Raw genomic sequence first — 19,092 nt, 5'->3', positions numbered from 1 at the left:
CCTGTATCTGTCTCTGATTAACCTCCTCACTAGTCCTCAACCAGTGTTGTTCCCCCACTCATCCTGTTTCCATGGTAACATCACCTTTATCTGTGGGGTAATTAGAATCCATGGCTAAATGGTAGCAGGGGTCACTAATCCACGATCGTGTGTCCTTGTAAGGATTTTGTTCAGGTCTTTGAAATAGGAAATAATATTCTAGTTCTAAAGAAAAGAGATAAAACGTTTGTTTAAACTTATCTTTCCTGGCACTTCAGCTCTGTTATGTCACTGACTAAAGGCTTTTATGTGTATGTATTTTGACTGATATTGCACTAAAGTATTATTTTAAAATAGTTAGGTCTTACACTACATAAAAAACAAAAGTGGTGTTTTGACATCTTTTTGTGATAGCTCTTCAATACAAAAACTCATAAACATAAATATCTCACCATTCATCTTATGAATTTTAGTTCTATAGCTCTGGCAAAGGAAATTGGTGTTTAAAGTGTGTGTTTGTAGCAGCTGAGAGACAGTAAGCTGATTATAGCTCACATATGGCTCCTGTGAGGCTCAGGTCTAAAGGTCCGGTCCATGCGGGTTAGAGAGATGAAGTGAGCAATAGTGGAAAGAAAGGGGAAAAAATTAAGTGGAACAACTTGGGTTGGGAGGGAACATTAAAAATCAAAGAAATTAAAAAAAGAGAGAGTATCACATTAAAAAGGCTTTGGTTAAATAATGTTAAAATCATGTTTCTTTTAAATGATCAGTTGAATAAGGTTTCTGAATCAGGATAATTACATATTGTTTAGTTATTTCTGCAGTTTTGTTTGATTGATTTAACTTTGTTAGCAGTTACTAAACATTTACAAACCATCTGTTCATTTAAACATTACAAGAAAATCAGCACACTGGAAGCATCTCAAAAACCACTTAAGCAAAGCCTCTCACAGGTCAGTGCTTCAATCACCTAAGTCTAAACTTTCTTGCCGTATATAACAATCTACACTTGTCTTGTTATGGTGTCAGTCAAAGCAAAACAGAGTAAATTCTGCAAATGCTATTTGATCCTGGGCCAAAATAGAGGAAGTTACATTTTGGAATTTGGGTTAGAATACCATAAGAAGGCTTTCTGTGGTAAGAAAGTGTAGAGAAAATAGGTTATATGGCGGCACTTTGTATTGTCTGGTAAAATTCTCTGCCGAGGGCCCTTGTATCCTCGTGTGAAAGAAGGCGATCAAACCTTAATCCACCTATATACAGCGGTACCACTTTTCACACACAGTCTGGACACAGGAGGGGAGGGTCTCTTTTCCTGTTGTTTCTCTTGTTACGAAATGTGAGAGGAGAGGGAGTGGGATATGTTGAAAAGGATTTGAAGGGAAACAGAGAAAGCTTGAAAGGGGGTATGAGAAAATGTGAAAAAAAGAAAGTGGATTTTAAGAAGAGTGAGACGAAGAGAGGCTGAAACAATGAGCTCACTACCGAAGCTAAATTAAGTAAAAGTTCCATTGATTATGTTTAGTGAAAGCCTCTAAACCACTGGAGCTCTACCTGCCAGTCACTCAAACAGGTTCAAGATGATAAATGATCAATCTTAATTTAATTACTGTATAATTTTACCTTCATTAGTAAACATTTCTTTAATTTAATGGGTCACAAGTCATAAAGGTTGGGAACCCCTGATTTAAATCCCAAGAAAAGCTCTAAATGTTGTAAAATGTATTTGTTCATGTTGTGATGACATCTTTGTGCAGAGATAATACATTTTGTTAGGCCAAACCAGTGACTAGAGTGGTACAGCAGATAATTTTGACACGTAGAATCTGTAGTAAAGTTAATAATAACTGTTTTTTAATGATGTATGCATATTCAAGTTACTACACAAGAAAGATTTTAATGACTGAGTGGCTCTTAAGGCAGGTTATTGCAAACAGTAAGGGTTATGAGATGGCTACTTAAGCTTTTGGTTGTAGTTCATTTATTCTCAACTGTAAATCTTGCCTTTCCAGAACATGCTGTTTGAGATCGAGCAGAAGGTGTCGTATCTGTCAGAGCTGTCCGTCCACAGCGAGAGCTTGCTGTTGGAGGGTCGGGCCGAGACAAAGGAAGAGGCGGAGCAACTGACCTTCAAATTGCGCTCCCTCAAAGACAGCCTGCTGGAGCTACAGCAGATGCTGCAGGACAAACAAGTTGACATACAGGTGAGATCGGAGGTCATGAGTGTTTTGTTTCCCCACCATCTATGTTCATGTTCTCTCCTCTTCTATCCCTTCCCCTACACATTCCCACATATTTTTCCATTTTCCAGCTTGTCGTTCATCCCTGCCTCTGTGTCATTTATGTTGTACTGTGCTGCATTATGTGACGCTGTGCAATAGTGTCAATGGTAGTATTGTGCAACTACTAAAGGTCGTGTCATGCTCCTTCATAAAAGTCCACTGTTTTCCACGATGGAACAACAAGAGGCTGTGTGTCTCACAATGGGCCTCAAACAACAGACAAAAGGATGCTACCTCATCACATTCTTACACCAAATATATTGCATCAGGTGTGTTTCTGATAACACAACAGTTTGGCCTTTTCGCTTTTTGGTTTTACCCCATTTGGGAAAAACAACCAAATTTTCTGTTTTATTCATATAAATGTGTTGATATCTCAGATAGACTTCAGGTAAGTGAAATAGACCAACCTTTATTGGCCCTTCCTAAGAAAAAACTTTTTCTTTTCTCTCTTGTTCACTTTTCTCTCTTGTTAACAGTGTTGAGCTTTTAATGTAGTGTTGAATTCCCTTTCTCCTAGGGTTCATTGCAGGAGCAGGAAGACAGTGAGCCAGACTCATCTCTGTCCCAGAGTCCTAATGTCCAGGATTGGCTTTCCCAGGCCAGATCCACACGGACACAGCAGCATCACGACAACCTTGTTCGACAGAGGGTAAGCTGAAGCTGAACTTTTGGATAGTTTTTATATTTAACTCTCTCTTTTGACTACCTGGAGTACAACTGGCTCACTGAATTCATTTGAGTTTGGAAGTTTATGCTTATTTTTAGATCAGCCTTACATAACATTTTGGCATAAATTCTATATGGTGACTTCCTAGGAGCTGCAGGAGCAAGTAGCTGAACAGAGGAGGCTGCTCCAGTCTGTAGCCAGTGTTGGAGAAGAGTTACTCTCCCAGCAGACCACACCCAATGGGGACAGGTACTTTTCCCCTCTCTCTATTCTTTGCACACTTTGTTATCCCTTTCACAGAATGAACAAACTTTTATTACATTGGAACTTGCTGGTTAAACAACACTCCAGGGAAAGGATATTAGTCTCTTACGACAACACACCCTCTCTCCCTCCCACAGTGAGATGTCCATCCCAGGAGGAGTGTTGCTGGAGGCAGAGATATTGTCTCCTTTGGACCAGCTGAGACAACGATGGGAAAACCTGAATAAAGATCAGAGCACAAAACTGCAGCTCTCCCTCAACACCCTTGAACAAGACCAGCTTAGCCCGGTACACATGCCGTACATTGTGGATATGTTATTTTTTATATTCAATTTTGTTTTTCAAAATGTGATGTTTTAATAAATGTTGCTTTTTGTTTAATTTGACCTATGTTTTGAGTTGTCCTAAACTCATTGTGCGCTCTGGTGGTACTTTTTCCTATTCTCATGTAATTTCAAACCTTCAGTGTTATATTTGCTGCCAGTCTGACTTTTATATGTTTCTTGTGTCTCATTTGTCACTGTTCTGTGCAGGTCCTGCACCGATCACGTCTGTCCAGTCCCAGTGGGGTGTTAAGAGGCGAATCCGTCAACCAGGACTCTCACTCTCCCACAGCTTTGTTTGAAGCCTGCAGCCAGACTCTGGAAATAATTGCCCACGAGGTGAAGTACAGATTTTCTACCACATTTTAATCTCTCATTACATATAATTTTACATAAAATTATTCCCAGTGTCTTTAATGTAGAATGTGGTGTCAGAATTTTTTTTTCCTCTTTACTAATCTTTTATGCAAGTACTTATAATAGTACTATTTTTATTTTATTATTATTATGTCTTATATATTGTTTTTTATCTTTAACCTGTTCCTTTTATAATTATACTCATTATTCTAGTCTGTCCATCTGTGTAGGGTTTAGGTCAGGGATGTGAAGTTTTTTTTTATTGTTTTCCTTACAGGCTGTTCCTCTCTTTGCTTAGACCGGGACCAGTCAAGGCTGGGAGAGGATCTTTTGTTCCCCAAAACATAGAAACCTAGACTGTGTAAATGATCATGCATCCCTTTGCTCTGGGCCAGACGTTAGTGACTGTCCTAGGAGACAGAACCTCTGATTTGTGTTGTAGTACTTCTCTGTTTGTTGTAACTCAATTATTTGCTCAATCCCTCACCAGGAATATAATTTCCACGACATAGAACAAAAGCATTTTTACTGGCAACTTTCAATGTACTGTGTAAATATTCTTTTTCTTCCTCACAGGCAACCAGTGGTGATAGTAAACTGGTAGAAGGGACAAGAGTCCAGCAGGACTTGTATGCTGCAGTTTCAGCAGCCTCCTCCTGGTTGGATGCTGCTGAGAATCAGCTGCTCTCTGGTCCTGTGCTGCTGTCTGAAGATACACAGACACAACTTACAAATCTAGAGGTACTAAAGACATGTGTGTTGTGGTAACACTGCTAACAGAGGTTGTTAAGAGACAAAATGTTGACTTAAACAGACAAAATTAAAACACTACTGGATTGAATATAATAACTATGTTACTGACCTGAACTCTTCGGTTCAGGGTCTGAATAAACAACTGAAGGCGATGACCAGGGAGGTAAACCAGTGCAGAGACCTTTTAGGTGGAGGAGCGGGCCGGCTGTGTGGTGGAGAGGAGCAAGCCCTGATGGAGGACACACTGGAGGGCCTGCAGGAGAGGATGGGGCTGCTGGACTCCACCCTGGAACAACATTGTGACAGCATGAGGGACAGGCTGCAGGAACACTCAACTTTCCAGGTACAATGGCAGGACTGTCGAACCACCAGTCTGATTATGATTAAACTTGGAGCATGAAGCATCTTTTTAGTGATTATGAAGCTTGCCTTATTCAGTGTGAACATTGTTTCTGTTGTCTTTGCCAGAATGAACTGAGAATGCTGTTCACAGCTCTGAGTGAAAGTAAACACCAGTTGCTACAGAAGATGGCTGGAACTGTGGACAGACCTGCATCCAAACAGATAGAGGTATGAAACCTACCAAGGTCAGATGCGCAAAAGAAACAATATATTGAAATCCTACAAATGGAATGAATTAATAGTAGCTTCTGAGAAGACATTTTCATTAAATACGTTGCATCTTTTGTAGACATTATCAGAGGTGGAGGACAGTCTGAGAGAGTTTGAGCAGAGAGTCACTGAGCTGAAGACCAGAGCAGAGGGACTCCAGTCTGACCAAATCTCCAACCAGGAACTTCTCAAACTACAGGTAATATTAAAATACTCTGTGGATGTATTTGTCTTACACTGTGCCACTATGGCCAGTTACCTCCCAGCACTATAATACCTAATAACTGACCTGTTGATGCTTTTGTGTAGGACGCATATGAGGAGCTGGTGCTGATGGTGGGCTCCAGACGTAGCAGCCTGAACCACGGCTTGTCTCTGAAGGCTCAGTATGAAGCTGCACTTCATGACCTCACAGACCTGGTGGACACCGCCCAGGACAAGATGGCTGCCGATCAGAAGATGACAGTGGCCTCTGTCATAGAGGTTCAGATGTTACTGGACAAACACAAAGTAAGAAGAGTGGTAAAAGGGCATAGCATTTCACTCAAATGCAGTCTAATTGTTGTTCATTTAGAGACCACTTTCTCTCTTCTCTAACATTGTCTTTCAAACTTACAGGAGTTTTTTCAGGGTCTGGAATGCCATATGATCCTCACACAGACGTTCTACCGTAAAGTGTCTGGTCTGGTGGCACAGAGGGAAAGCCAGGCCCTGGAGGAGACAATGGCCTTAGGCCACAGTGTGCTCAAACAGGCCCACAGGAGAGGGGTGGAGCTGGAGGGAATACTGGAGGTGTGAATGATTGATTGATAGAATGATAGTGAATAGGAACAGGTCAGTGGAATAAAACAGCATGTATAATATAATCACTTAACCACTCTCTTCTTTCTCGCCTCTTTGACAGTCATGGAGCAGGCTTGTGGAAGAGTACCAGGCTCTGTGTAGACAGCTGGAGGCTGTGGAGTGTAGCATCCCCACTGTAGGCCTGGTAGAGGAGACAGAGGAAAGACTTGTTGAAAGAATCAGTCTCTACCAGGTGAGGAACTGTGTGGATATGTGGACAAATAAATGCATTCATGCAGTATAAAGATGCCCTCTGACTTACCTTGAAAGCCGTGGTCAAGCACACTTATTAGAATATAAAATTTGTATTACTCAGTTATACATCTGTCCTCTAGCATTTGAAGGCCAGCCTGACTGAGCATCAGCCCCAGCTGTACCAGGTTCTGGAGGAGGGCAAGAGGCTTCTTCTTTCTGTTGGCTGTTCAGACTTGGAGAACCAGCTGACCCAGCTAGGAGAACACTGGCTCTCCTCCACCACCAAGGTCAACAAGGAGCTGCACCGTCTTGATTCCACGCTAAAACACTGGAGCAGGTCCGGGTCTAACAATGATCAGAGTTTGTTTTGTTTGTCAAATATCAAATCGGTTATGTAGCTATGTGAGTCAACAAAATTGTTTTGGTCAAATACTGTTTGTTATACCTAGAGGCTGAATACAGTAAAAATGATCCTCTTAATATTTAGAAGCTGTCTGAACTAAATTAAATATCATATTTTATCATGTGTATAAATATCAGGTACCAGAGTGAGTCAGCAGAGTTGAGCCACTGGTTGCAGTCTGCTCTGGACAGGCTGGAGTTCTGGACAACCCAGTCAGTGACTGTGCCTCAGGAGCTGGAGACTGTCAGAGACCACCTCTATGCCTTCTTGGTTAGTTTGATTATCATATGCGCAGCAGAAATGTACCACACACCTAGTAATACTCTCTATATTATTATGAATGTGTGATTATATTTCAACTTCACTCACTGTCATTTTTGTTTTTGACAGGAGTTTTCTAAAGAGGTGGATGCAAAGTCGTCTTTGCGTTCATCTGTGCTAAGCACAGGCAACCAGCTTCTGCGACTGAAGAGAGTAGACACAGCCGGTCTCAGGACAGCGATGGGACAAATCGACACTCAGTGGGCTGAGCTGTTGACTCGTATTCCTGTAGTACAAGAGAAGCTACACCAGGTCTGAGATCAGCAGCTTTTATACTTCAGTGGTTGTCAGTTGTCACCCAGTTTAGTTATAATGTTTTAAGCCATTTCTTATGGAGCTAATTGGTATTAGCATTACTATGGCATAGCTCATGAAATAGCTCATGAAATTAAATCATGTGTTTAAATGATACTTTTTGTAACATTGTGTAAACCCTCTTCTCTCATCCCTTAGTTGCAGATGGAGAAGCTGGCATCACGGCACGCCATCACAGAGCTGATGAGCTGGATCTCTCTCATGGAGAACATCATAAAGGAAGACCAGGACAAAATCCTGGGAGCTGTAGGCTCAGAAGTGGTCCAGAACTTCTTGCAGAAGTATAAGGTGCTTATATTTTTTCTGTTAACACCCAAAAAGTTCAGTAGTTGTACTCTTCTGGCCAAACTTCAAAAGAAGAACTTGACGTGTTATTCGTCAAAAGGTTTATTAAAAGCCTTCAGCTCTGTGCCACCTCTGTTTACTCTTATTCCCTCTCCCTCATCACAATCTCATCATGTCTCATTTTTATTTCACAGGGTTTCCGCATAGATCTGACCTGTAAGCAGTTGACTGTGGACTTTGTAAACCAGTCAGTACTGCAGATCAGCAGTCAGGATGTGGAAGGAAAGCGCAGTGACAAAACAGACTTTGCTGAGAAGCTGGGAGCCATGAACAGACGATGGCAGATACTACAGGGGCTCATCGCTGAAAAGGTAATGGTTCAGTTGCAGTGCGGTCAAGAATTAGACGTGAAATGTTTTATTCTTTTCTTTTAGTTTGCTGTTTCTGACTTCTTAAATTGTTCTAAATTCTGTTTGTATTTTAGATCCAGGTTTTGGAAGGACTTTTGGAAGGTTGGTTGGAGCATGAAAATGGAGTTCAGGCCTTGAAAACCTGGCTCACACTACAGGAGGAGAAACTGAAGAAGAGACACAGGATAGAGGATGTAGCATCGGTGCAGAATGCACTTAAAGACTGTCAGGTACACACACATACAGCATTGCTTTGCATGCCAAACACAATATGAGTTTTTATAATGTCTGAACCTGTGGGGAAAAAAACAACTGATTATGTTGTTGAAGGAGTTGGAGGAATTAGTGAAGGAAAAAGAGAAGGATCTAGAGAAAGCAGAGGAACGAGGAAATGCTCTCATCCAGGATAAGAAAGGAGCAGCCTGCTCTGTTGTTAAAGAGACCCTCAAAGGACTGAACCAATCCTGGGCTCATTTGGACCACATGGTGAGCCTCTTTAATCCCTTACCCTTGTGGTTGTTGCCTAAATTTCCTCATTATGCTTTAAGACATTTACACGTTTTGTCTCACATCCTTCCTAACAGATAAGTCAGATGAAGGTGAGCCTGCGGTCAGTGCTGGAGCAGTGGACACTGTACAGGAGAGCTTCAGAAGAGATTAATGGATACCTGATGGAGGGGAGGTACTCTGTGTCCAGGCTGCGCCTCCTTAACGGGTCTCTAGAGGCAGTACAGCAGCAGGTGGAGAGTCTGGAGGTGAGGAGTGCAGAAAACAGACTGTCTTCTTGAGATTTGTCTGTCATTAACAGCATGTGTGGAGCATTTTTAAAGGGGACCTATTTTACTTTTCCATATTTTATGACTTATCTACAATGTTACAATATTGGATGTTCATGTTAAACATGGCCAAAGCTTCAAATACTGAGGTAAAAGTATTTAAAAGAAATCCCTGTGAGTCAAAACTTAAAATTGCCTCCTGTTCTAAAAACAGCTTTTTCGGCTCAATAGACACACGGAGCTACACAGAGTATTCTGTGGTATTCCATATATGGTCATTTGCTCTGCACAGCTATGCTCAGTCTGTCTGTACCGCTCAGCGCCAACAACAGCCTGGTAACATGCTTCATGTCTCGGCCAAACGGGGGGGGGGGGCTTAAAGAGACAGGAGCATCTACAGCTTGTTTCAGAGAGAGGCTGAAATGAAGGCCAAATGGAAAAAAAATTTGTTTAACTTTGAATCATGCAAAGCTGCCATACAGGGGTCACAGAAGTACAATATGGGACTGGAAATGCAGTATAATAGGTCTCCTATAACAAACATTGAAGATGGAATTAACTTTTATTGGTTGTTTTTAAGAACCTACAGGAGGAGATGGATAAACAGGAGAGCAGCCTGAGGAAGTTTGGCTCCATAACACACCAGCTACTGACAGAGTGTCACCCATCTGTGGCTGAAACACTAAACAGGGCCCTCCGGGACGTCAACATCAGGTAGGGTTAACAAAAACACGTCTCTGAGTATGACATAAAATCAAATTGCAGCTATGATCCTTATCATTAAATAGCTTCTGAGCTAAAGTCAATATGTAACGAGATGTTTATCCTCCTTGTGTTATAGGTGGAACAGTTTACTAGAGCAGATCTCAGAGCAGCTGAGGAGCAGTAAAGCCCTGCTAGGGTTGTGGCAACGCTACAGGTCATCGAATGGCCAGTGTGTGACAGCAGTTCAGAAACAGGAGGAACGTGCTGATCACCTGCTGAAGAGCGCCATCGACAGGGAGATCACAGAGGAAGAGAGCAGCATTTGGATAAAGGAGTGCGATGTGGGTAGAGATGGAACATTGTAAATTAGTAAATACTTTAAACATTTTCTTCTGTAGTTGTTATCTTTCAGGACCCAGGTCTAGTGTTAGATTATTCCTACATTCACATTTTGTGTAGCTTAGAATATACCAGGATACTTTTTTCCTGCTTACCCACAGCCTCTTTTTTTCTTCTAAAATCTTGTGGATAAGATGTGAAATGGCTTGTCAGGTCACTGTGAGGATTCACAAAGCTTCTGCTGAATACCAAATTGCACCCTGCGCCTTTGTCAGCTTGAATGTAAATTCACAGCACAAGCTAACAAAAGCCTTTTGAAAAGGAGGCTGCAAGGGGAAAGACAGGGCCCTGATTTACACTACAGGGGTGCCCCGGTGTCACACTGGGCTTGTAGGGCCATGCTGGGCAATGTCTAAAGACACATTGTCCTAATACCATGAGCAGACCAATATTTTGACTGAGGATCACTGATACAGTTGCTAACTCAACTCGCCTCGATTCTACTCACCTCCATTGGTTTTCCATTTGGCAAATCTTGTACCTGGTATCTGGTAGGGTTTTTGGTATCACCTCGGTCCGGGTTTCAAGTGATCTGAGGCAATACGAGAAGGTGACGTGAAAACACTTCAGACTACTGATTGGTCAGAGAGAATGGTCACTATTCACTTAACAAACTGTAACAAAACTCTCTGTAATTAAATACTTTATTATTATTGTGGCAACCCTCAAAACCACGCCGTGGTCAAAAGAGGAGGTGCAGACATTGAGAGGTGTGTTGCCCCTTGGCATGTGGGTCGCTGGTGTGTGGCGCATTGAAGATTACATTGTGGCAGGTTCGTGCAGCGTCACATTGAAGACAAGTTGCATCAAGGTGGTACTATATCTAAAGTAGAAAATGGAGTAGAGGCGAGTTAAGCTGGTACCAGCAATGGGTAAGCGCCACAAGTGGTTGAGGACTGTAATATCATGGGCTGTCCTTTTACTAATTCTGAATGTATTTACATTTTATTTTCATGTGTTCAGCAAAAAGATCAAATGGGTCTCTTTGAGTTACCACACTTTAGCAAATGGATCCCTTTGAAAACCAACTGGATAAGCACCAAAATATAAAAATATGTGACAGTTTGGATATGTCAAGGGTTTCCTTACAATAACTTCTTAAGCCACTATGTGTTTCAATTGAATTGAATTAATTGAATATGCAGTCCTTTTGTCCATTTGCCACTGGCGAATTTGTAAATACCATGACTTTTTCAAACTTCTCAAAACTGTAAAAATTCTGACCCCAACTTGCCTCTCTCTGTTGCAGGCATGCCTTGCTGACCAGGCCTCAGTACAGCAGTCCCTCCAGCAGCTGCAGGCTTTGGGGGAGCAGCTGAAGAGCCAAGTTGACGCCTCCTCGTCGGCGGCCCTCCAGTCCGACCACCTGTCACTCACAGATCGCCTAGCAATGCTGGAGCACGCCCTCCACAGGCAGCAGGAAGTACTGCAGGTAGGATTGCAGGGATTGGTGGGCATGGACAGAATGACTTACATGTCACTGTTTCTTACATACATCTCCAATATTTGAAAGGGGATATGATTGGTAGACCATTCTGTGTTCTCACTGTGTCTGTTGGACTTGTTTGTAGTCTGGATCTCAGGCCTGTGAAGGTTTCATAGAGCAGTTGGTCACACTGATCCATAAGGCTGAGCAGGCTGAGGAGGTGCTGAAGGAGTCTGACCCAGTGGACTCACCAGAGCTCACTGTGGTCCAGACACGTATGGAAAAACTGAAGGTATGAAAAATGCTGCTGTCTTGGTAATTGCTGTATTATCTTTGTTTGAACATCAAAAAGACTTGGCATCTGTCTAAATTAGTGCTACTGAAAACGTGTAATAACTTGTTCCCAGGTTCACCTGTTGAAACTGAGCAGTCTGACTCCAGACCTGGAACGTGTTAATGAGTTGGTGTACAGACTGCCAGTCAGCGACAGAGATGTAAAACGGCTGCAAAGTCTCAACAGATCCTGGGCTGCTCACTCAGCTCACCTCACTGAGAGGTTCAGGTACCTAAAATCTTCAAATATCACTTGTTGTTTATAGTAGCACTGAGCAGTCAGTGACCACCATACTGCAAGTCAAACACACACCAAAATAAATATTACACACTATATTCTTGTTCTTATATTTTTTGAAACTTTTATCTTCAGTGTAACAAAACTAAGCATGGGAGCTTGTGAAATTTAGTCTGCGGTCTACTCCTTTTCTCTTAAATATCTTTACAATGACATACAAAGTGTTCGTAATTTGTCACTAAAGACATCATTAATATTTACTAAGATGTTAATTAAGGGTTCACACAATCGTAATAAGCCACTATAATAACTATATTACAAAAAATTATTGACTGTTTTGCCTGCAGGTGTGATACTAACCAAGCCTGCAGATAGAAATCGTGATGGGTTAGGAAACATCTTTTTACCATTATAGTTTTCCACCCTCTTTCAGAAAGTAGAAGGTCAAAAACTTCCTGGAGTCCCTACTGATTAATAAAGAAGTCACTTTAATGACTAAGCAAGACACGCTGCCATCAGAAGAGATATATGCAAATGTGTCCTCCACTTAAATATGAGCTTACAATCTGGCAACTCATAAATAATTTTTATATGCAGTATAATGGTTTATTACTGATCTTTAAAATTAAGTTAGTAGGGACAACATTGTTTATTTTCCGAACGACTTCCCTCTTCAGCAAACTGCAGGCAGTGTTGCTCCAGCAGCAGAGTTTCCTTCAGAAGTGTGAGGCGTGGATGGACTTCCTGTCTCAGACTGAACAGAAGCTGGCTGCTGAGATCTCAGGCAACTACCAGAGTCTGCTGGAGCAGCAGAGAGAACATGAGGTCAGAGACATATTAAAACATACTAATTGCTGTCTTTGTATTTTCAGTGCTGTTAATACATGTATGTGTACTTATAGCTGTTCCAGGCAGAGATGTTTAGCAGGCAACAGATTCTCTACTCCATCATCAATGATGGCCATCATATGTTGGACCAGGGACAAGTGGACGACAGGTAAACACACACAAAGACACACACACAATCCAACAATTTTACCTATCTCGTGAAAAAAAGTATCCAGTTTTGAAGAGCTTACATGCTATTCTGACTCTTGTCACTCTAACAGAGATGACTTCAGTGTAAAGCTGGCCTTGCTCAGTAATCAGTGGCAGGGTGTAGTGAGGCGGGCCCAGCAGCGAAGAGGCATTATTGATAGTCTGGTCCGCCAGTGGCAGAACTACCGGGAGATGGCAGAGAAGCTGCTACAGTGGCTTCAAGAAGTGACCCGTGATCCAGATGTACATCAGCAAGGAGAATCAGTCGCCCTACAGCAGGCCAGAAACCTGTTAGATCAGATACAGGTAGGTTACAACACCATGAAGGAGCTTTTAAATTCCTTCACTTTGCTCATTGCATTATGAATGAATGTCAAGTATGTAGTAGGTGGATGAGGTTCGGGATGGGTTCAGTCCCTGAGATTACCACTTCACCTTATTTTCTCATAAAGCTTGTTTAAAAGATTTGCATCATTTATGAGGCTACTGAAGGACTTTGAGCTCATTTAAATACTCAAAACTCATATTTTACTTAAACACTAAACTGACCTAAGCAAATGTAAACCTCCTACTAATTAACTCTCGCCCCTTCTCCAACCTTAGACTCCCTTAGTTAACCTCTACCGTCTTTGCCCACTGTCCCTTTCTCTGCTCTTTCAGCTGAGGGAGCGAGTGCTCCAGAGGCAGCAGGGAGGCTACATCCTGACAGTCGAGGCCGGCAGGAGCCTGCTGCTGTCAGCCGACGCCAGGGCCGAGTCCATCCTGCAGACAGAGCTGATGGATATTCAGGAGAGGTGGAGGCACGCCCACCATCACCTGGACCAGCAGAGGAGGGAGCTGCACGGCTTGCTTAAGGTCAGACTAAACTACACCTGGAATAATAGTTTTCTAATAAATATTTTTTTGTACTTCTTTCTTAGTTTGTTGCTCTCTTGGCCATGATCTGTCTAAGCTACAGTAAGGTCATGACAACATAAAATAAAGACTGTAGTGTCTTTTTTATTTAGTTTTTATTTGATTATTTCCACTTACTGTTCAATTCTTAGGTGTCTGTTATTTTGTTGAAAACTCAATAAATAAATCATATTTAAAAAAATAAATGCATTATAACAAGGGTAAGGGTAACAAGATTACTGGTCAGTGCTGGATTATGGGACATCAAGTACTAATGCAGGTATGTGAAACCTCATTTGAGCGCAACCTGTGTTGATTGCTAAGCTAGAAGCTACGTCTCTACCCTGCTGCAGCATAAAGGTGTTGTGAAGAGTGCTGAAGGGCACCTGAGCCCTTAATGAGGCTGCATGCAGGAAAGAGAAACCAGTTTATCACATAAATTATGCAACACTGCATGAAGCATACTCACTTATATCAGCAGATAAATTGCTAAGCATCTGCGCACACTCAAACTCAAGCATTACAAAATAGCACAAATGCATAAAAAAAAAGAAAGTGCCAGCCTAGGGCACACATCCACATAAACACACACAGGCAGACTGCGGACACTGTGCAGTGAGCTGTAATGATTTGAACCCTGTGTGGTAGGTTTCACAAGCTGTGATCGTGCCCTGTTTTGAATGGGACAGAGTGACGCAGTTAAAAAGATGCGTCTGGGTATTTGGCTTTTTTGTTGAACATGGTTCTCTCCTCTCTTCCTCTGAAGCTTACTCAGGTTACTCTGGTTTGCAGTCATAGTGCAGCTCCTGTAGCTATTCTAGTCCTACCCTGGCTGTTCTTTTACCATGACTCTTGCTTCAGGTATGCCACTTTGCTGCAGCATTTCTTACCAAATATTACCCTGTTTTATCCTGAATTGGCCGTTATTCAGGCTCTAAAAATAGCTGTAATCCGCACCCTTTGGACCAGAACCTCCCTCTTTTTTCATAAAGCTTTGTTAATTCTCTTCTTTGCCTGTTGGGTTGTTGCTGTATCACTCTGTCTCATGGTGTTGCTTGGGAGGTTCAGAGCTGAGTGGGCTCTCTACGGCATAATAATTGAAATGGCTTTAGCCTTGGGTTGATATGTGTGTGTGCCTGTCAGTTTATGATCACGTATTCTGGAGCTTGCTCGTCCTGATGCTGTTGCTGCAGCTAAAGGAAGAATTTCTAGAAACTTCTCTGCGTACAAGAAGATCTGCAGTCTGTGCGTGTGTTTGAATATATATACTGTAAGTGTGTGTGTTTTATGCTCTTAAGTCTTTCTACACTGTGTTTGTGTTTATGTGTGTATGTAGAACTGGGATCGATGTGAGAAGGGCATAAACGCATCACTGGAAAAGCTGAGGGCCTTCAAGAGGAAGCTGTCTGTGCCACTGCCTGACCACCATGAGGAGCTACACTCAGAGCAAATCAGATGCAAGGTGGGGAGAGTCACACACACATACACACACACATATTCAAATGTTTTCATCCAAACACATGGTTACTCTCTCTCTCTCTATTTTACACACACATTCACACACACAGACTTGTCCTCCCTCTACCCTTTAATCTGGCTACGGGGACAAACAGATAAACAGACAGACCAGCAACATCTTTATCTGTCAGCTGCTGTGTCATTGTGTGACCTTATTGTGTTTGGTTTTCAGACTGTTGGTATAAAGGTTGTTTATTCTCCTGCAGGGACATTTGAGTCTTTATATAAATAAAAAAATGATCCTTATTATTTTTGTAGTCATGCATTTTGTTCTGTTACCACTGGGGGTCACAAAGCAATGCAAAACATACCGGGGTCCATAACACATTTCATTTATTTTATGTATTCCTTTTTCAAAAAAGAGCTCAGGCTGAAATGATGCCAGGATGCTTCTGGACTGGAGCAAACAGGGATGCTCTTAAAATGCTGTTTGACTACTGGACATTATATGCAGTCATGTTTCATGTATGACACATCCTCCTCAGGGATGAGGAGGGCTGTGAGAGTAGCAGCACATCAGCTGAGGAGAGAGGGGGTGGGGAGAGAGAGGTGGAGAGAGAAACAGAGGGTGCGTGCGCATTAGAGAGGGAGAGAGAGAGAGAGAGAGAGAGAGAGAGCATCCCTGTTTGCAGTGGGGGTGTATTTATGCATGTGCGTGTATGAGATTCCTTTTGTGTGTATTACGTGATGGAGACATTGCACGGGTCCACAAATGATCACACGGCAGCAAAACCGTCACAGTGACGGAGGAGGAGGAGGAGATGTAAGGTTAGATGGGTCAGTTACTTTATTTAACCTTGAATGCAGCTGTTTTATTTTCATTGAATGTAATGTGTTGCTATTATTTTTATGCTATTTTCAAAAAAACAAAATCTAATATTTGCATTTAGAAGAAACTTCGTGTCTTTTAGCGAAATTAATTGCTGTAATATTCATTGTCAGTTTGCTGTTTTGCGTTTCCTCATCACTATTTCTAAGGGAGCCGCAGCTGCAGTTGAGCTTTAGGAGCTCTGTGCTTTTCCTGCTCTATTTGACTGGCTGGTGGTTAGGAGGAGAAAAATAGGCTGGTCTGAGTGTATCTCTGCATTTAAGTCTAAAGATCACCTCGCTGTGTGTTGTACATCATTTCTTGTCATGTCATGTGGATGCAGGAGCTGGAGAGCAGTGTGGAGGGCTGGACCGATGACCTCACTTCCTTGTTCCTGCTGAGGGACTCCTTGGAGGGCGTGGTCAGTGCAGATGACATCACAGTCCTACAGGAACGCCTCCAGCTGCTCCAGTGCCAGTGGGGGGAGGTCTGCCACCAGGTAGATTCGCACAGTACACATCACCAGGATTTTTTTTCCCTTGGGTGTTTTTAAAGGTTGATGTTATTTTATTTCCCCAATAAGTATTTTAAGTACTTAGCATAACCCAGTTAGTTGAAGCAACTATTCTCATGCAGTACTTATCTCTGCTGAAGATAGGGTTAAGGCTCGTGCAGACTACACGACTTTCAGCGTCGGCCGATCGCCGTGCCGTTCACACTAGACAACTTGCCGACGGGAGTCTTGAAGTCGTTGTGATGTTCACACTACGTGACTGATCGGTGACAGGGGGTCACACACTACACGAGCTGACAACGACTCTGTCACTCGACGCTGGTCTCCCAACCACGTTTTGTCAAGAAAACACACTCGAAATGGGAAACGGGAAATGACGTGAACCTACGGACAAAACAGCTATTGTTTGTTATTATAAAGATAGCACTTATAAAGACAAAGAATCTGGGTGAAAGAACGGATTAGCACACACAGGTAGCAGGGACTGTCTGAGCTACAGAGAGAGCTGGAGGTGAGTAAAATGTGTTTTGCCTGCTCCGCCAGCTGCCTGCTCTCATTGGCTGGATGTGGATGTCGAGTCGGCCGACTCTTCCAGATATTGGGCATGCTAGATATTTGGCAGACATCGATGATGTGTCAGAAATGTGTCGGGGAGCCGCTTTGATGCATCGACCGCATATCAACCGCTGATTTACCTCCGATCACAGCCTGATGGTCGCCGAGCGGCAAATCGGGCTAAAAATCGTGAACAGCTGTGGTACATTTGACAAAGTGAGAGTTCAGCTGTGGCTAACTTTCCATGTCCATGGCTAACACTTCAACCGTCACAGGACCAACAGTGTTATTGTGAGCTGTGTGTTTCTGTGAAGGGAGATTAAGAGAGATCTTGAAGAATTTACAGCACAGGGCATATTCAGGTTGCTGCTGTTTTTTGTTTTATAGCTTTCCCTGGTTAACTTAAGCATACACCATGCAGTCAGACCCCTAATTATTTTATGTCTTTGAGTTTATCTTCCACTAATTCAGTTATTTCCCTTAATCTTCCCTACTTCTAAACCACCAAATTGTCAAATATATTTTATGTTTTTCTCATCATCCCTGTACATTCCTTTCCACGTCTTTGCTCTCATATCCTCACTCTGTCCTATCCTTTGTCCCCACAGCTCTCCCTGCGCAGGCAGCAGGTGAGCGAGAAGTTGAATGAGTGGGCAGTGTTCAATGAGAAGAACAAGGAGCTGTGTGAATGGCTCACGCAGATGGAGAGCAAGGTCTCTCAGAATGGAGACATCCGCATTGAAGAGATGATTGAAAAGCTGCGCAAGGTGATTTCAGCACACAGTCTTAACAAAAAACATACATGAAATGCACAGAGCTTGAATACAACACTGTGCATCTGTGGATGCATGCTCTCAGTTCTATTTTCATTTTACAAAGTATTGATGGTCTCATTTGCAGCTCTAATACACCCACATATATTATAGACCACACTCACACCTCCCTGTGTTAAACTGCTTGTTATCTCTCTCCCAGGACTACCAGGAGGAGATCAGTGTAGCTCAGGAGAACAAGCAGCAGCTGCAGGTTATGGGCGAGCGCCTGGCCAGGGCCAGCCAAGACAGCAAGGCGGCCGAGATCCAACACAAACTCAGCAAAGTCAGCGAGCGCTGGCAACACCTGCTGGACCTCATCGCTGCCAGGTGGGTGTACTCTCAAGAACAGGTTGACAGTGTTGTTTGATGCAGAGTTTAAGTGGGCTTTTAGAAGGTGTAGAGGAAACCTTCAGGCAACCCTAAAAAGCTTTGAAGATATAAAGTTAAATATTATGTGTAGTTTTCTCGTAAAGGGCTTCAGAAACATGCTTCAAACCATTCAGGATCATGAAAAGATTGTGTTAATGTGTACACTAGACAAACTAGAAACAAGTTTATTTACACATGAAAAAAAAAATACATGGAGCGTCGTCACAGTTGCTTACTCTTCACCCTACAGATCCCACGCTTGCACCCTCCTACTATTGGAGGAGGGTTTATATTAGTTACGGCATGCCTTGGTCTTGCTTCATTACCACCTTCATTATACTCCTGCACACGTGATGATGAATTCAATTTCCCACAATGCTGCTGAGGCATTTCCTTGCTGATGTCAGTGGAGCTTCCACTTAGTGGAGCTACAAACTAAGCAGAGAGAGGTCACATTCCTCATTCCTGCTCAACTCCTTTCTTTTGTCTCCTTCTACCTTCTTGGCACTCCACCAGTCTCGTACTGACTGAGTGAAAAATTTACTTTGAAACTGGTGTAGAGTAGTTGGCAATATAATATTCTTTCTTTTGATTTAATATGAATTTTTTCAGTATGCTGTGAATTGAAAGTGACCTGACCCAAACCATGACCCCCCCCCCCACAAACACACACACACACACACCATCCCCCA

The 19,092-nt window shown here is 42.5% G+C and overlaps 2 protein-coding genes across 3 annotated transcripts in view; one reads left to right on the top strand and one right to left on the bottom strand.

Annotated features, from left to right (window-relative positions):
• mthfd1l (methylenetetrahydrofolate dehydrogenase (NADP+ dependent) 1 like) overlaps window positions 1–19,092 on the bottom strand; it is a 200,997-nt gene that overhangs the window by 69,279 nt on the left and 112,626 nt on the right. The gene's annotated exons all lie outside the window — the stretch shown is intronic.
• Window positions 1–19,092, top strand: part of syne1a (spectrin repeat containing, nuclear envelope 1a) — a 166,855-nt gene that overhangs the window by 130,584 nt on the left and 17,179 nt on the right. The window contains exons 98-130 of the mRNA XM_046061634.1: window positions 1,992–2,183; window positions 2,782–2,913; window positions 3,080–3,180; window positions 3,333–3,483; window positions 3,729–3,857; window positions 4,452–4,616; window positions 4,756–4,971; window positions 5,097–5,198; window positions 5,320–5,439; window positions 5,550–5,750; window positions 5,859–6,032; window positions 6,145–6,276; window positions 6,419–6,615; window positions 6,819–6,951; window positions 7,072–7,254; window positions 7,456–7,605; window positions 7,797–7,973; window positions 8,087–8,242; window positions 8,343–8,498; window positions 8,597–8,767; window positions 9,369–9,502; window positions 9,630–9,834; window positions 11,142–11,324; window positions 11,464–11,610; window positions 11,726–11,880; window positions 12,567–12,714; window positions 12,792–12,886; window positions 12,999–13,233; window positions 13,588–13,782; window positions 15,158–15,283; window positions 16,491–16,646; window positions 17,825–17,983; window positions 18,192–18,358. Coding sequence (XP_045917590.1) covers window positions 1,992–2,183; window positions 2,782–2,913; window positions 3,080–3,180; window positions 3,333–3,483; window positions 3,729–3,857; window positions 4,452–4,616; window positions 4,756–4,971; window positions 5,097–5,198; window positions 5,320–5,439; window positions 5,550–5,750; window positions 5,859–6,032; window positions 6,145–6,276; window positions 6,419–6,615; window positions 6,819–6,951; window positions 7,072–7,254; window positions 7,456–7,605; window positions 7,797–7,973; window positions 8,087–8,242; window positions 8,343–8,498; window positions 8,597–8,767; window positions 9,369–9,502; window positions 9,630–9,834; window positions 11,142–11,324; window positions 11,464–11,610; window positions 11,726–11,880; window positions 12,567–12,714; window positions 12,792–12,886; window positions 12,999–13,233; window positions 13,588–13,782; window positions 15,158–15,283; window positions 16,491–16,646; window positions 17,825–17,983; window positions 18,192–18,358 — 5,243 coding nt within the window. The remainder of the gene's footprint in view (window positions 1–1,991; window positions 2,184–2,781; window positions 2,914–3,079; window positions 3,181–3,332; window positions 3,484–3,728; window positions 3,858–4,451; window positions 4,617–4,755; window positions 4,972–5,096; window positions 5,199–5,319; window positions 5,440–5,549; window positions 5,751–5,858; window positions 6,033–6,144; window positions 6,277–6,418; window positions 6,616–6,818; window positions 6,952–7,071; window positions 7,255–7,455; window positions 7,606–7,796; window positions 7,974–8,086; window positions 8,243–8,342; window positions 8,499–8,596; window positions 8,768–9,368; window positions 9,503–9,629; window positions 9,835–11,141; window positions 11,325–11,463; window positions 11,611–11,725; window positions 11,881–12,566; window positions 12,715–12,791; window positions 12,887–12,998; window positions 13,234–13,587; window positions 13,783–15,157; window positions 15,284–16,490; window positions 16,647–17,824; window positions 17,984–18,191; window positions 18,359–19,092) is intronic.

The sequence above is a fragment of the Micropterus dolomieu genome, linkage group LG10, assembly GCF_021292245.1.
Source record: "Micropterus dolomieu isolate WLL.071019.BEF.003 ecotype Adirondacks linkage group LG10, ASM2129224v1, whole genome shotgun sequence".
Classification (NCBI taxonomy): Eukaryota; Metazoa; Chordata; class Actinopteri; order Centrarchiformes; family Centrarchidae; genus Micropterus; species Micropterus dolomieu.
This window is presented reverse-complemented; position numbering and strand designations above follow the sequence as displayed.